Source organism: Elephas maximus, chromosome 22 (genome assembly GCF_024166365.1).
Source record: "Elephas maximus indicus isolate mEleMax1 chromosome 22, mEleMax1 primary haplotype, whole genome shotgun sequence".
In the NCBI taxonomy this organism is placed as follows: Eukaryota; Metazoa; Chordata; class Mammalia; order Proboscidea; family Elephantidae; genus Elephas; species Elephas maximus.
In genome coordinates this window covers 43,157,284-43,174,690 of record NC_064840.1, presented here as the reverse complement: position 1 = coordinate 43,174,690, position 17,407 = coordinate 43,157,284, and the positions used below count along the sequence as shown (strand labels likewise).

Below are 17,407 nucleotides of genomic sequence, written 5' to 3'. Positions count from 1 at the left end.
ATGAAAATGTTCTAAGATTAATGGTGGTGATGGTTACACAACTCTAGTGAACATATTAAAAAACAATGAATTAAACACTTTAAACAGGTGAATTGTGTGATATGTGGATTTTATCTCAATAATTCTGTTACCAAAAAAAAAAAAAATCTATATGCTGGTTATAAAACTTTACAGAAACATAGATGGCAATGGCCTTTATATCCACTTGAAAGGGTATAATTAAATGATGAAAAACCCTGATTTCAAGTATTACTTGAAATATCTATCTGAACTAAGAACCACCTTCCCAGAAAATTTTTATCATATTTTTAAGTTTGTAAGTTAAGTGTAATTATCATTTTTAATTATTTCAACACAAACTTTCTAGCATTTTTAAAAGAAAAAAAATTTTTTTTTTCTTTTCTCCAAGTTCAGGTTAAAATTCTACTTTTGACTCAATTCTCTTATACATTAATTACTTTCATGCAAATAAACCATGATGCTCCTGTTGAGCAAAATTCTGTTAAGTCAAAGAAATACAGACCCCTTTGTCATTTTCTTGTCTGTTTTACCCTTTTCCCACACTTGACAAAAGGACAACTTGCAAGCCTGAAAACATTTGTATTATATTTAACATAAATTAACTCCAATTCCTCACATTCCAGAGCCTTCTAAAGTCAGAAATAATGTCTTCCTTCCTGGTCCTTTTTGACAGGTAACTACTTTTACAAATGGTCTTGGACTTGGGTATTCCTTTGAAAGGAATAATTTAGTCTGACTACCAGAAGTTATATTATCATGGAACAAATGATGCGATTTGTATAAAAGCGTAAGAAGCAAAAAGCAAATAAAGTGTCATATTTAGTAATCTTATAAAAACTACATTTAAAAATGTATTCTTATTCTCAAGGTAAAAGTGAGTATGATACATTTCAAATAGTAGGATAGTACTGGTATCCCACTCATCAGGAAAACCTAATGGCTTAATTACCTCTCCCTGGATCTTTGAACACTGAAGAATACAGAAGTCCCCAAAAGAAAAGAAACAGAAGATAAGCCTGAGATTTCTAAAGTAAGTTCAATAATAACTCCTACAGGATTTTGTACGCTATTTATTACACATACAGCAAGTAAGAACCTTCTCAACTTATAAAGAACATGAGAACAAGGAATTGTAACTAAAAAGGATAGAGAATAGGATTTTAAAATTTTAATCTATTTAATTTTTTAATAAGTTGTTCACATGGTGCAAAAATCAAATAAAGTCTCCTTCCTATCTCAACCCCTATCTGTTCTGTTACTCACATATTTCCACCACTAGCCCCAGCAGATAACAATTATTATTTTCTTGTATATCCTTAGAGTTTCTTACATATATGTAAGCAAATCTATACACAGCCACACACACATTCTCTCCTGTCCCCCTCCTTTTATAATACAAATAGTAGCATATTATTCCACACATTGCTTTTAATCACTAAATACATCCTGGCAATCTTTCCATATTAGTACATGTAGGGCTTACCAATTATTTTTACAGTTGCATAGTATTCCATGTATTTATTTATTGTGTGTGTGGGTGAAAAGAAATCTGTGCACGTATATATGTGTATAATTTATTTAACCAGACCACGACTAATATTTAGCTTGTTTCCAATCTTCTGCCATTAGAAACAATGTCACACCCTTGTACATGTCATTTCACATGTACGTAAGCACTGCTATGTTAATGAGTTTTAAAGGATTTTGATAGATTTGTATGTCAATCAGTTTAAATTAGTTTTGCTATGTCAATTAGTTTAAACTACCCAGTCCTGAAGAACACTGTTATGGAATGAACTGTGTCCCCCAAAAATGTTTGTCAACTTGGCTAGGCCATGATTCCCAGTATTGCATGATTATCCTCCATTTTGTGATCTGTTGTAATTCTTCTATGTGTTATAAATCCTAACCTGTATGATGTTAATGAGGCAAGATTAGAGGCAGTTATGTTAATGAAGCAGGCCATAATCTACAGGATTAGGTTGTATCTTGAGTCAACCCCTTTTAAGATATGAAAGAGAGAAGCAAGTAGAGAGGAAAAGGACCTCATTACCACCAAGCAAGAAGAGCCAGGAACGGAGTACATCCTTTGGACCCGGGATCCCTGCACTGAGAAGCTCCTAGACCAGGAGAAGATTGATGACAAGGACCTTCCCCCAGAGCCAGCAGAGAGAGAAAGCCATCCCCTGGAGCTAGCACCCTGAATTCAGACTTCTAGCTTCCTAAGCTATGAAAGAATAAATTTCTATTTGCTAAAGCCATTCACTTGTGGTACTTCCGTGATAGCAGCAGTAGATAACTAAGACAAACACTATTAAAGGTAGCTCTCATAGTATTTTGGAATTCCAGGCAATGGTATATTTGAGGATGTTTTCCATCGTTTTCTCTAAAAGAAGGCCATAGAAGAAAGCCTCTGTTCCTTGCTACTACTAGGGGGGAAAATGTTTCTTTTCTACTAATAAGGAAAATATAATTTTTCTTAAAAAAATCTTCATTTTCTCTAATAATCTATAATAATAAAATGTTCTCCTTTAGATGACAAAACTACTAAAAATGGGGGAGCTATTTTTTTTTTTTATCCTGTAGTCTGGAGTCCCTGAGTGTTGCAAATGATTAAAGCCATTAGGTGCTAACCAAAATGTTGGAAGTTCGAGTCTACCCAGAGGCCCCTCAGAAGGTCTGGCGATCTACTTCAGAAAAACAACCACTGAAAACCTTAGGGAATATAGTTCTTTGACACACACGAGGTCAATATTAGTTGAAGTCAATGCCACATCAACTGGTTTAATTTTGGATTCCCTACCTAAGTGAGCCCGGAATCAAATCCCCTTTGGTCAATATCCTTTTCCCTTTGTTTTCCAGCATCAGACAATTATAATCCTCTATCACACTACTTCGTCTCATGTACTTTGGACATGTTATCATGAGGGACCAGTCCCTGACGAAGGACATCATGCTTGGTAAGGTACAGAGTGTCAGCAAAAAAGAGGAAGGCCCTCAACGAGATGGACTGATAACAGTGGATGCAACAATGGGCTCAAACATACCAACAATTATGAGGTGTTGTATACAGGGTCGCTATGAGTCACAACTGACTTGATGGCACCTAACAACAGCATAACACTATAAATTTGATATTTTTATATTCATTTAAACTGCTGATCTGGACACAAGTGATATACTTGGTGACAAGATGCTGACTAAAGCCCAGGTATATCTGGTAACCTTTCAGAGCTTATGGGTATATGTCTTCAGATGCTGAGAATTCAAAAGATAAAATGATACTTTCAAGTCTGAACTGGGAGCAAAGTTAGTATCAGCAAGCTAAAAAAAAACCAAACCAAACCTACTGCCGTCGAGTCGATTCTGACTCATAGTGACCCTATATGACAGAGTAGAACTGCCCCATAGAGTTTCCAAGGAGAACCTGGCGGATTTGAACTGCCAACCTTTTGGTTAGCAGCTGTAGCACTTAACCACTATGCCACCCGGGTTTCCATCAGCAAGCTAACCCAGTGCCGTCGAGTCGATTCCGACTCATAGCTAGCACCCTGTTATTCCTGATGATACTTCTTCTGTTTGTTAGAGAATGGGGATTGCTATGGTTGGGGAGGGATCTCTCCACCCTGTACCTGCCAATTAAAAAAAAAAAAGTTAATACTTTTGCGTTTTTTAAGATTTTTTAAGTAACTTCTTCCATGGATAACTATAAACATTTATAACATACTAATGTAAGTTTACATATCATAGCTGGAAAGAGGCATATGTTTTAAGTAGACTATTATAAAACCCGGATACCCTGGTGGCGTAGTGGTTAAGTGCTATGGCTGCTAAAAAAGAGGTCAGCAGTTAGAATCCACCAGGCGCTCCTTGGAAACTCTACGGGGCAGTTCTACTCCGTCCTATAGGATCGCTATGAGTCAGAATCAACTCAAAGGCAACGGGTTTGGTTTTTTGGTTTTATTATAAAACCCCTCCAGTTCAAATTTAACCATGTTACTCCCCTGTTTTAAAGACCTTTAGTGGCAGCTCTGCTCCCCATTACTCCTTGGTATATTTTGTGAGGACTTCTAAAATAAGGCTCCTCTACCCCCACAGTGTATATAGACTCCTGAACATACCAAGCCTTTTCACCCTTCCATGCCTTAGTCCATACTGATCTTTCGGCCTACAATGTTGTTTCTTCTACTCCTTTCTTGCTTTGTGTGGACCTAACCATCTTACAGCATTAAACTTAAGGGTTATCTCTTATCTGAAGCCGTCCTTGATCCCTGTATGATATCTATAAAGGTGTCCACTTCCTACTTTGTGTTCTTTATCTATCTGTGTAATTCTATTACAGCAAGTATGTTCCTTTGTCCTATTTATTTGGTGTGGGTAAAGCACAGTAATTTTCTTTGAGCCACATAATATTATTTTCTCCATTTTAAAAATGAGGAAACTGGGGAAGACAGAAAAAGCATTAAGATATCTTGGCCTCTTCTTTCAAAGGAACTTACAGTTTAATTAAGAATATGAGTTAAATACATTTCAAAAGAAACAGTCCTTTTTTCTTATAAATATATTTTCCTCATCTTTTATTTCTCTGCATTTAAAAATAACAATGCAATCAGTTTTCTAAAAACTCTACTTTGCTCAGGTAGTCATAGCCTATTCTATGCTTATCAAGAGCTAATAAAAAACTATCACTGGATCACTACAAAGCAGTGCTAAAGCTTAACACACTTTTAGAGACATGGTAGGTGATCAGTAAATTGATGAGCTGTGGAGTAAGTTATATACCTATAAGCATGTATTTATGAATATATACATATAAACAGCATATCATTTCAGGTAAACTACTAGTAATCTAGATCTTAAATCCAATTAATTCTTTAACTTCACTATTCTTTTTTAAGTTTTTGTTATGAAAAATTTCAAACATATACAAAAACAGAGTAGAAAAACTAACAAATATAAAGAGTAGTATAATAAACCCCCTCAGTTTTAATAATTATCATTAAATAGCCAATTTTGTTTTATTTATACCCCTATTCCAGATCATTTTGAAACAAATCCCTGGTATCATACCATTTTCCATGACACTGTTCACTATTAACGTCCTCGAGGTTTAAGATACCAATACAGAGAATTTTGCACACAGTTGATATAGCAACCTCTATCACATATGGAAACTCTGGTAGCACAGTCGTTAAGTGCTATGGCTGCTAACCAAAAGGTCAGGAGTTGGAGTCTAGCAGGTGCTCCTTAGAAACTGTATGGGGCAGTCCGACTCTGTCCTATAGGGTCCCTATGAGTCAAAATTAACTCTACAGCAACAGCTTCGGTTTTGGTTTCTTTTATCAAATATACTAAGATAACCGGGCCACTCAAAAAATGACAGGCACAAACTGTGACATGCGACATCCAGTTACAACAGTTTCAAGAAATGCTATCCTTTTAAGTAAATAACGAATTATCTATGCTTCTAAATATAAAAAAAAAAACTAGTTTTTAGAACTCTGTTAAATAGGAAAAGGCTATAAAAAAAATATACCAACCAGTAAATAAAAAATTCCTGCTACCAAAACCTCTGTTCCTTTATCTTCCTTTCTTTTAATAAATACTAACTTTTTGGCATAATCTCCTTATTCCTCATACATTTTCAGTCATTACATCAATATTTCACTATTAAAAAATGTGATTCGAAGAACAGTTCTGACAATAATAGGAACTTTAGTAACAAAGTTATTTTTTAGCCCTAGTCATAAAAATGTCTCGTAAAACCTTCTTATCTTAAGTTAAGCAGAAGACAAAAAGAAATAAACACTAAATACTTGCCAATATTTCACAGAGTACAGAAAAGTGGGAAAAATTTTGGTATACAAACATATGATATTTGAGGAGTCAAATGTGAACTAGGTCTAAAACTGGTAGAAAATAGTTATAAATACCTTGTTGCTGCCTAGACTGTATGATGGAGTAAGATCTTGTCGGCTTCCAGATAACTGAAGAAGAAAAAAAAAAGGAGGGGGGAGGGGGAATTATTCCTTCATGTGTAAAAGCACATAAATCCACAGTCTAGGAAATGCAAGTCCTTGAAAATGGAATCAACAGAACAGTAAAGCTGGATGTGTAGCAGAGAGGTTGTCTAGATGAAGGCTGCAAATGAATGGCCTTTGGGACATTTTTAGGCAATTTTTTTTTTTTAATTAAATAAGTTATCAATAATTTTTAAAAGACAGATTTATATAAAATCTAGATATCCAGGTTACACTGAAGCAACAACTGGCTGGAACTGAGTAACAGTTATTTCATTTGTTTATTCCCGTCTACTAAAAAAATTTTTTTTTTTTTACTAAAAGGATCCCAAAACCGAAAAAACCAAATCCATTGCCATCTAGTTGATTCCAACTCATAGCGACCCTATAGGACTGAGCAGAACTGCCCCATAGGGTTTCCCAGGAGCTGCTGGTGGATTCAAACTGTCTACCTTTTGGTAAGCAGCCATAGCTCTTAACCACTATGCCACCAGGGCTCCAGTTAAAAGGATTCCAGGCTACTGGTTATCTTACCATGTTCCTTCCTCTGTGTGCTTGTAGCAAATGCATACTCACAAGCTATTTATTTAAACCATAGGATTCTGAATACTAAATCTCTACATGTATAAACATACATTTTAATGTAATTTTCCAAAAGAATGAGAAGATATTTTACCTTGAATTAAAGTGATATTTCTTAATGTCTAAGACTGTTCCCAATCTTTTAGTCTGAGATCATTAGTGACGTTACTCAGTAGTTTCAATCAGAGACCACATGCTCTCTTCAGTTTAAGGTACTTCCTGTTACTTGCTATTGTCAAACACCAATGCTAAGGGTCAGCTGCTCTTTATTACAATGCTTGCACTCCAGTATTTCTCAGTGTAAAGTCAAGACAAAGGCGTAATATTTCTCTTATCTACATCCTTATCAAAAGTGAGTAAAGGAGAGATAAATCAAGAGGACCAAGAATTGTTCCTATGTTTAATATGCACATAAAACATATCTATGTATACATTAAAAAAAAAAAAAAACAGTAAACTTAAGACACTGTTATGAACCAAACCTCTACTTTACTCATTTATGCTACTATCTGCTAGGTCTGTAGGAGACTGAATTTGCAAACTCAGTCCAGACTTCTCCTCAACTTAAAATGATTAAATTAAGTCCAGAATATTTACATGGCTAGTTTTGCTTTAGTTTAAACAAAATGAAAGGTACAAACATTCATTGAGCACCTACTGTCTCTGTTAGGCACTGGTGACATAAAGATATACAATAAACATTTGAAAAGTACTTATATATTTTTCTTAAAGTATTAGTAAGAACAGTGACAGAGGTATGCACAGAATGCTACATGGTTAAAGAACAAGGGCAATTATATGAGTCCGGGGAAGGAAATTACTTCTAAGATGAGATTTAAAGGATGGGGAAGAGTTATCTAAGAAAAGAAGAGAGAAAGGAGACAGAAGGCAGAACAAAAAATTGTGATTCTGAGTACTCACTCTGTTGACATTTGGAGAACTAATACTCCTCCTACTCAATTTCCCTTTTCCTGTTAACTGTTCCTTCACTGCAACTTCCTATGAATCAGATAATATACAGAGGAAAAATACATATTAGAGACACACCCCAAAAGCAATACTGTGGAAAGCAGGCTTTGATCTACCATCTATGCATACATATTCCTAGTCCTTTAAATAATGGCTATTAATTCACATAATGACTCAACTACAGTCACATTTGATTATTCAAAGTTAATTATATAGGTGACAGGCTAGATCACTTTTTCTTTATCTTGTCCTATCTAAGACCTGCCTCCTTGAAGCTGGCCAGAAGTTAGTCCCAGGATCCAAGACGAAAATAGTGAAAATCAGACAATTAACTTTTTTATTAGTATCTTTGGGAAAAAGTCTCAATATTGCTAGGTAAAGGAAGGTTTATGGTTTCTCGAAGGATTTTGTTTACTACTGACATTCCTATTAGCCCCGTCTAGAAATCTACTCTAAGGCTATAGCTGGTATGTACAGTTAGGCAAAGAAACGCATGTTCTGCCTCGTTACTCCACATTTCTTCAGCAGCATTACTGTCCAATATCAAGACATCTTTAAATAATTCTTTATCTATCAAGAATTAAATATTTTCTTCCATTACTTCAAGGCAACTAGATAACATTTAATGTCTTAGAAAAAGTAACTTTCCAAATGCAGCTTTTATATCTCCAAAGATTTAACAGGCAAGAAATTGAATCTAAATTAATGTGCTCCATTTAAACAAACTCTTTGAAAATTTAGATGTACCAATACTGCAAATTTCAGAAAGCCAAACACAGAATTAGGCTGGGCTGGTCCTACTGCTACCAGCTTTATCGGCAGACCTGGCGAAGACGATCTAAAGTAAGAAGGTTTTCCACAGCCAGCACACTTCTGAGGTATTTTTCAATATAAGCTTCTGAGTCAGCAGAAGCTGGGTTTTCAACGTTAGCTGCCATTCTTGCTAATGCTTCTCGTTCCTCTACTCCCTGGGCATCCTAAAGAATGGAACACTGCGCATTAAAATTAAGTAATTTATAGAAGAAAAATGTTACAAAAGCTTTACGATCTGTACAAGAACACACACACACAGAGTTCAGAAACTAGCAAAATGTATTCCAAAAACTCCATTTTAAAGTCATCTTTGGAACCCAAATGCATTTTCCCACAGAAATAATGATATAAATGATGGTTACGTTTCCTGGTTAATTTAAAAGGCTATTCTCCATTAAAGTGTTCTCCACTATATTTTCACTGCAAACAAAAGAATTTTCATTGCAAGCAAAAACATTTACTTGGTAGAAAGGCTTTTGTGAGCTAGCCAGAAATATAATCACCATAGTAAGAATGATTCAGGAACATATCTCCTCATCAAAACTCTTAAGTGGCCAAAGACAGGGATGCGGAGTTAGGGTGACCAGCCTGATGAGGTTGGAATCCAAACATTCCTAATAGGAAGTAAATACAGGTATGGAGAATACCAAAAACCAAACCAAACCCATTGCCACAGAGTTGATTCTGACTCATAGTGACCCTATAGGACAGAGTAGAACTGCTTCATATGGTTTCCAAGGAGTGCCTGGTAGATTCGAAATGCAGACTTTTTGGTCAGCAGCTGTAGTTCTTAACCACTATGCCACCAGGGTTTCCAGTGGAGAATAGCAATGATAATAAAGGCTAGATTTCAATCCCAGCTACTAACCAGCCTGCCCTGGACGACATACTTAAAATGCAGCAGCTTCTAAAACCGGTCCCTACCCACAAATCTGGAGTAACAATGGCCAGAGGCCCAGAGCAGATTAAGAAGAGAAATATCTAGGCAAATTCTTACTTGCTGTGCTTTCCGGTAAAACCGATCCCTTCTCCTCTGGCATGGGCTGGCCATGCATATAAATGCATACATATGGGATATTCACAAATCAAAGAGGGTCTCTATTAATGTATTTAATTATCTCAAGCAAACTTGGTTCATAATAAATTACTCTTCTTAAGAAAAATCAGATATTTTATTTACTAGTAGATTTGTTATAATGTCAAAAACTACGAAATACATAACCACATTTCACTGCATTTTAAAATGTCATTAATTGTAAGACAAAATATTATTTTATATACCATTGAGATTAAAAAAAAACTCAGCCTAATTTAAAAAAAAAAAGATACCATCAATTATAAAACACATTCCAACTTCAAAGATATTTTTAAAAATTTAAATGAGTCTTAGAATAACTAAAACATGAAAGAATTCGTAAAATGGCTTAAAGTTCAGAAAACTTTGTCAATTACAGTAATTCATTTGACCTTTGTAATAATCCTGAAAAGAAGGAATCATCCTCATGTTATAGATGATGAAAGAAGGTGGCCACATAACTAGCAAAACTAGCAAAAGGGACAAGGCTCCTGATAACAGAATTCTTTTCACTACCCAACACAAAATACACTGGGTGTCAGAAAAGAACAGACATTATAAGGAGAGAGAGAGAAACTCTCTCATTGCTCTCTCACTTATGACCACTTCTTCTTGCCATCATGCCCTAATAGCTTTTGCAATATCGAACACAAAGAAATTTTGGAGGCTTTTTCATGATGAAACCTAGTTTATTTACTAAGGGATCTTTTTATTTGCTTTTAAAAAAAAACAAAACAAGTGTAGTCCTTACATTACAAAAGTTTCTTTCACTTTTCCTTTTATCAGTAGAATATGATAATGTGAAAATAATATCTGTCAACTTAGATGCATAGCTAATTATTACCAGGTTACTCCAGTCACATGAAGTTATATGTTTATCTTTAAGCTGTTTCCCCCACATTTCCTCCCTTTGAAAACCATATCACCTGAAAAATTAAAAACACTTTTACGAGCATAAGAGAATTACAAGTAGGGAAAAGAAGAGGAAGGGGAAAGGGAAGGAAGAGAAGGCAGATGACAGAAAAAAACAGTTCACTCATAGCTGTCACTGTTTCTTTACTGCATTTAAACCATTTATAGTTAAGATCTGAAACAACTGGAAAAACATACAAAATGATTAGGTACAGAAAAGAGCATATAAGAATACAAGCAAGAGGGAACACAGTAATTTATTACAGGGTAATCTATTACAGATGGCAAGATTTTATAGCTAGTCCAACTTTGAAAACAGGCTTAATTTTTTAAATGTTCAGTAGGCTCTAAATTAAATATTTAAGTAGTTCACTTTTACTATACAAAGTCTAACACTTTGAAGATCCAGGAAAAAAACTAGTTACTATTTGACATTATTTAAGAGGGAAAGCGTTTTGAAATACAAGAGATTAAAACAAAACCTAAGCACCATGTGATTCACTTTTTACCTTTCCAAAAACTGATCCTGTATTAAAAGTGTATATTATCCATCTACTGTTCAAATGTTCAAGTGAATCAATCAACAAATACTGAGCCCTCAAACAAAGAGAAATGATGATGTTGCCCGTGTTGTAGTTGAGAAGGAGTGTTCCCCTCCATGGCTCACAGTCTGTTTTGCCTTTCCCAGAAGAGTGTAGTCCCCACCTCCTCACTCATTCCTCCCTTTCTGATACTGAGTGTAAGGAACTGCTCTTCTTTCTCTTTTTCAGAGTACCTTCCTTAGGACCCTCACTCTTCCTTCACCATGCAAGAAGCAGCCTGTTCCTATCAGGGAAGCTTCTATTACCCAGTTGTGGCAGTATGTGGGTGGATAAATCTGTCTAATCCAGGGATTAAATATCAGGAAGCACATCTAAGCCACATCCTCCAACAAGCTCCTATCAGGGTATTTTGAACTCCATTTATCTGATTCCTCTGGATATCTCTATTAGTCTAGAAAGAAATAAAAATGACAACTACTGTAGTAGTAGTAGTAGTAATAATGGCAACTACCATTTATTGTCTAGTACATGGAGAACAACTCATACACACTGTCTTTTTTAAAAGACAATCCTCTGCAGAAGCTATTATTAACCCAATTTGACAAATGAAAAAATTTAGGCTCTAAGTAACTTACCCAAGCTCACTTCACTAATAAGTAACAGAAACAAGATTTCTGTTTGAAAATGAAACGCTTAATTGCTACACTATGTAGCCTCCCTTCTTCGGTTATATTACCATCATCTTATGTCTTTTTCCATGAGTGAAAAAGTATTCTTCTCTAATGAAACACTAAAACCAGAGCTTTAAAGCCACAAGTACATTTTACTATCAATGGAGTTAAGATTAAAAAAAGGAAGTTATTCCAAAAATCTCCATCACTTTTCTAAATACATATTTTAATTTAATAACTATTTCCTGGGTAGGTGGCTTTTCAGGGAGTTAGCTCTTTTTAAGCAAACACTTTATTTTTAGTATATTCAAATTTCATATGGCACTTCACCTCTGGAATATTGGAAACAATTTCAAAAGTGACTCCACAGCCAGGAATAGAACTTCTATGAGACATCTTTTTTAGAAGACTCTGAGCAAAACCCTAGAGAAAAACAAAACAGAAGAACAGTTTTCAACCTCAAAAATTGTGTTTACGTTCACAAATTCTAACCAAAAGAAAATGAGGGCATCTTTTCAATATAAGCAAAAAAAAAAAAGAGACATCCAAATCACCAAAGCCAGTTTCCTCAAGTTATTAGATGCCTGAAGCGTGTGGTAGATAGGTCCTATACCCAATATATGAAAAGCACAGACCTTAAATTCTGAAAACTGACACAAGGCATTTAGTTAAACTCTGCTTAAAAGCTAGAGAAATAAAACTCTTGATGTCTATACAGTAAAATGACCTTCTAACTATGAATCAAGCAAGGACTGGTGACTCTTACACTTTCCCTTTTTTTGGCAGCACAATGGACATCTTGTATCATGAATATCGACAAGTTCGGGCATTAAATTCTCAACCAAAGCAGGATCGTTATGAAGAATGATTTAAGAGTACATGGTCATTATTTATGCTGACTGTGCTCTTTGCACAGTTAAGAATTGAACTCTTGAATTAATGCATAGATGACTCATTTGAAGACGCTGCTAAGACTGAACATCCTGTAGAGGTTGACAAGAGCAGGGATGAGGGCAGAATATAGTTGGTGAATACAGACAAGAAAAGAATGTTAAACTGGCACTGAACCTTATTCCCCATGCAAAACAAAAGTCAGAAATATGTGAAAACCCACAATAGAAAAATCAAGCTCTTTGATCTAAGAAATATATAATTTCACATTCTTAACAATAATCTCTTTCTTATTCAGTAAACTTTAGCTAATTTTTTAAAAGATTTTAGACTCTGAGAATGCAAATATATCATTTATTTTACCTCTTTACTCTTTCAAATTCAGTAGTGCAATGAGCTACTGACAACTACACTGACAGAAATATAGCTACAGGTTTTTTATATGGGTGATTAGAGGAAGTGTAAAAGCTATTATTATCTTACTTCTTTGTTTTTCATTTGTGTAGAACTAGTGAAGCCGAGTGGGATGTATTAGGGTGATAAGAAAGTCCTTGTTCTTACTATAGAGAAATAATTTTTAGGAATGTAATATCTGAAATTGGGAAGGAAAATGGTGTGCCCTAAAATACTTCCAAATCATTTCAACCAGGGAAAAAAATCGACAACTCCTTTCTCCCACAATAAAAAAAAAAAAAAGGTAGAAACTTGGTGGCTCTCTCCTAATGATTCCGAAGGAATGGCACTTTTACCAACAGGTCCCAATGCCTAGCAAGCAAGATCTCTAATTCTAAATTGGAAAATAACTCTTAAAATGCTCCCCGTGAGCTGCAGGTCTTTTTCAATTCCTTCCAGACTTACAGGAAAGGGGAGACACAGAGAGTGAATGGGAGGCGCACCATATACATCTATAGGTAACCCTATGACCTGGATTTTATTGATAGTGGATTGCTCAGCTAAAGAGTTGTAATTTTAACAGCGTTTTTTTTTTTAAGGCCAGTCTTCATTTCAAAGACTGATATCAGTGTGACATCCAGAACCAAAGATTAATTTTTAGCGGTGGAGATTACATCTAAGAGTCTGTGCTCTTTTAAATGAAAAGATTTGTTTTTGTCTATACTGGTTTTATTTAGTGTATTGAGAATATCTCAAAAAATGAAGACAGTTAAAAAGAACTCCTAGGATAAACCTCTCAAACCCTTATATTTATAAAACCAATAACATTTTAGATCCTTACCTACAAGTTTTCTACCAAGCTCTTTCATATGGCATAAGGCCCTACATAATCTAGCTGCAGCTAGGTTTAGAGCCACCCGTTACCCATTGCCATTGAGTTGATTCCGACTCATAGCAACCCTGTAAGTCAGAGTAGAACTGCCCCATAGGGTTTCCAAGGAGCACCTGGTGGATTTGAACTGCTGACCTTTTGGTTAGCAGCTGTAGCACTTAACCACTACACCACCAGTCCTTGGCATATGTAGTATACCCAAGTCACACTATGCATCTCACTGTTCCCCAAGTCTACCATGTCCTTTCCTTCATCACTATCTCTGCATGTTATTTCCTCAATGCCATGGAATACCTCCCCTCCCGTTCTGACCATCAAACTTCACCTGTCTTTAAACTGCCAACTCAAATGCTACCCTCCTCTATGAAATCTTCCCTGGCTACGCAGTGTGAATTCATCATTCTGTCACCTGTAGTCTCACTGTTCTTTGTGTGTACCAACATTATACCATTTATCAAATAAAGGCTAGTAGTTGCCTGTTTATATATCTACATATGCAAATAGACTTTGGCTCTATAAGGACAAGAACTAGCTTTCATTCATCTTTTTATCCTGAACTCATCTGACAGAGTTCACTTTCCAAATATACGAATCAAAGAATTAGCAGAGATGCCTGAAAGGAAGGAACGAAAAGGGCAGGGTAAGAAGTACAATGCTAATGAGCAAACAGCTGATCTGCCAGTGAATCTTCTAATCTTGTAGGACCCAGACCAAAAGGCAAAAAACAAAAAGTGAACTTCTCCTTGACAGGGCTCTGTGGTACCCAAAAGAATGACTATAATTTGTAAATCTGCCATGAGAGAGTCAGTATAAACAATTTCATGCTGTCTAGAAGGAAGTCAGGATTACATGTCAGGGGACTGAGGCAAGTGTATTTACAGGACAATAACAGTCACCTTGAAAAAAATAGCTTAATGCTTCACAGACCATATTTGACAGAAGTCCAAAGCAATCATTCTGTGGCCCTGCCCTCAAGTTGGATCTATAGTTAAAGTCATTTCTTCAACTAGGATTAATGACTCACCTGCCGGCCATGAACAGTGACACAAATTCGTTTGCGTAAAACCAATTGCATTTCAGCTGGGTGGCTGAGCTGGACTGTCACCCGCACAATGAGAAACACTCGCTCGTCTGAGGGTGTGCCTTTACTGAGCTGAGGGCAATTATGTACTGCGGAGTCCCAGGAGGCTTCTGCTTTTACCTGCAGAGAAGATAGAAGGAATATAATTTTCCTTCTTCTATTAAAAACAAAACTCTTTCAATGAAACCATCTCACCTTCATCTGAGGTGGTATATGAGAACTGCCCTGATAAGACTAGAATATGAGCCTCAGTGACCTTAGTCTGGGCAGTACAGAAAATAATGTTCCTGTCTCGCTTGCTTTTAATTTTTTTTTTTTTTTTTTAATTTTCAAACATAAAGAAAAATCGCAAATTTAGCACAATGAGCTCCTGTATGCTTTTCTTCTAAACCCACCAACCGGAGACATTTTGCCACCTTTGCTTCTCTCTCTCTCGTTTCTGCTGCATGCTCGTGCATGCACGCACACACACACATATGCACATGCACATTTATTATTTTTGCCAAGCCACATTAAAGAGCAGGCACATTACTATTCATCCCTAAACAGTTCAGCAAATATCTTCTAAGAACAAAAACTTCCTCTTACTTAACCATAGAACAATTATCATACTCAGGAAATTTAACATCGATATAACACTGTTACTAATATACACTCCATATTCAAATCTTTCCAATTGTCCCAAAATATGATCATAAATTGCATTTGGTTGTCGTTTCCTTTACTCCACTATAACTTAGAATAGTTCCTCAGTCTTTGTCATTCATGACATTGACTTTTTGAAAGGGTATAGTCCTACTGTTTCATGGAATATTTCTCAGTTGGGCTTGTCTTTTTGTTTCCTCATTATTAGACTCATATTTTGTCTTTCAGTCAGGAATACCACTAAGTGATGATGGGCCCTCAGTCATCACATCAGCTTTCTTTCCTTAAAATCTTGTAATATAATGTTTCAAACATACTTAAAACTAGAGAATACATCCCCCATTGTATACACATCACTCAGATTCAACCATAATCAAGGTTTTGCCACATTTACATCATCTATTCTTTTTTTCTTTTTAAAAAACTCTTCATTGAAGAATTTCAAAACAAACTCCAAAGATCATGTGATTTTGCCTCTATGGACCTCACTAGCATTTACTTCTACATCTTGCTCGTTGAGCAATAGAATCAAGCACCTGATCTAGGAAATGCACCAAGGCAGATATGAACTATGAATACTAATACAGATTCTTTTCCAAGAAAGGAACTCAAAAGTTGAATGGGTGTAATATGATGTTCAAGTTCCATTCTTTCTGGAAGTCATCGTGAAAGGTTTTCATTAATATATTTTGATACAAGGTAAGCACTGAAATTATTGTCGTGCTCACGGAAAGGTTGATGAAACTGCTTTTTATCTAACCTTCCAAAGCTGTGCTTTCTTTACCTCTGCATCATGTTGTTTTACAATCTGCAGTTCAAAGAACTCTTCTTCTTCTTCCCCAGTGAGGGTAGCATCCCAACCACCAGCTTCTGGGTCATCAAGATTATCTTGAGAGCTGAAATCATCAGCTAAAAGCAAAGAAGCTCCATCAAACACTGAGATAATTTTTAAAAGATAACCTGTATTGGCTAAATTTCAGCATGATTATTAAAATTCTTCTGCTTTAAATTTCATTTGCTTTTTGCTCTGAAAATTTACATTAACACTGATGATGACCATTAAATTGTTCACAGATCTCAAAGATAAAACATGCCTCAAGAAATTATCTTATCCAACCTCCTGCCTTTGTGACTTATTTTACATGGAAGGCGACTGAAGCCAAGACACCCAAGAGGTCACCCGAGGTCACAGCTCATGAACGTTAATGATAGGATTAGAACCTAAATATCCCTACCTTTTAGTAAATTGCTCTAGGTTGTTTAATTTAAAAGGTATGGGAAGAAATGAGAAATAAGGCAGGGTGATTTCTGTTATCTAACAGATAAGTTCAAGAAAAAGATAAATTAATTGGCTGGCAACATGAGGTAGAAGCTAGAAGATTGCCCCATGGCACTCTGGTTATTCAGTTCCAAGCTAATCTTCCAACTCCCTAAGCATCTTAAGCTTGTGAGTAGGCATAAATGGTACCTTTTCTTGTATGTAGATTTGGGTGTACCAAGAATGTTCATAATGCTGAACAAGGTCCTGATCCTCTTTTCAAATCAAGATCCTAACTTAAGGTTATTCTTGTTCACCTGCCCCCTCCCCTACCTTACCAATCTCAGAATACTAACACAAGAATAGGTCAGGTTCAAGAGAAAAACATGGTAAGGTAACACCTTGTGGCAATAAATTTTTAAAAAGTACCCACCTCATCAAGTGGACATATGGCGGAAATGGCTAAGTAGTATTCTCTAACTCTGTGTGTATGTAAAATCTTCCATATGTACAAAGAAGCAAAATGGCAAAAGACACTGAACATCTCAGTTACTGTAATTCACTTTTAGCTCAGTGGAAGAAAACCGCAAAGGATATCCAAGCTTGCCTATTTAGGATAATTGTAATACACAATTAATCTTT

General features: G+C 35.7%; 1 protein-coding gene across 5 annotated transcripts in view; it reads right to left on the bottom strand.

The window, feature by feature from the left end:
• The window catches only part of KIF13B (kinesin family member 13B), a 346,406-nt gene that overhangs the window by 83,105 nt on the left and 245,894 nt on the right, over nt 1-17,407 (bottom strand). For all 5 annotated transcript variants that reach the window (XM_049865676.1, XM_049865675.1, XM_049865679.1 and 2 more), the window contains 6 exons: nt 16,292-16,416; nt 14,806-14,982; nt 11,936-12,028; nt 8,417-8,569; nt 7,545-7,622; nt 5,955-6,008 (listed from right to left, as the gene is read on the bottom strand). In XM_049865676.1, the coding sequence (XP_049721633.1) occupies nt 5,955-6,008; nt 7,545-7,622; nt 8,417-8,569; nt 11,936-12,028; nt 14,806-14,982; nt 16,292-16,416 (680 nt within the window). The remainder of the gene's footprint in view (nt 1-5,954; nt 6,009-7,544; nt 7,623-8,416; nt 8,570-11,935; nt 12,029-14,805; nt 14,983-16,291; nt 16,417-17,407) is intronic.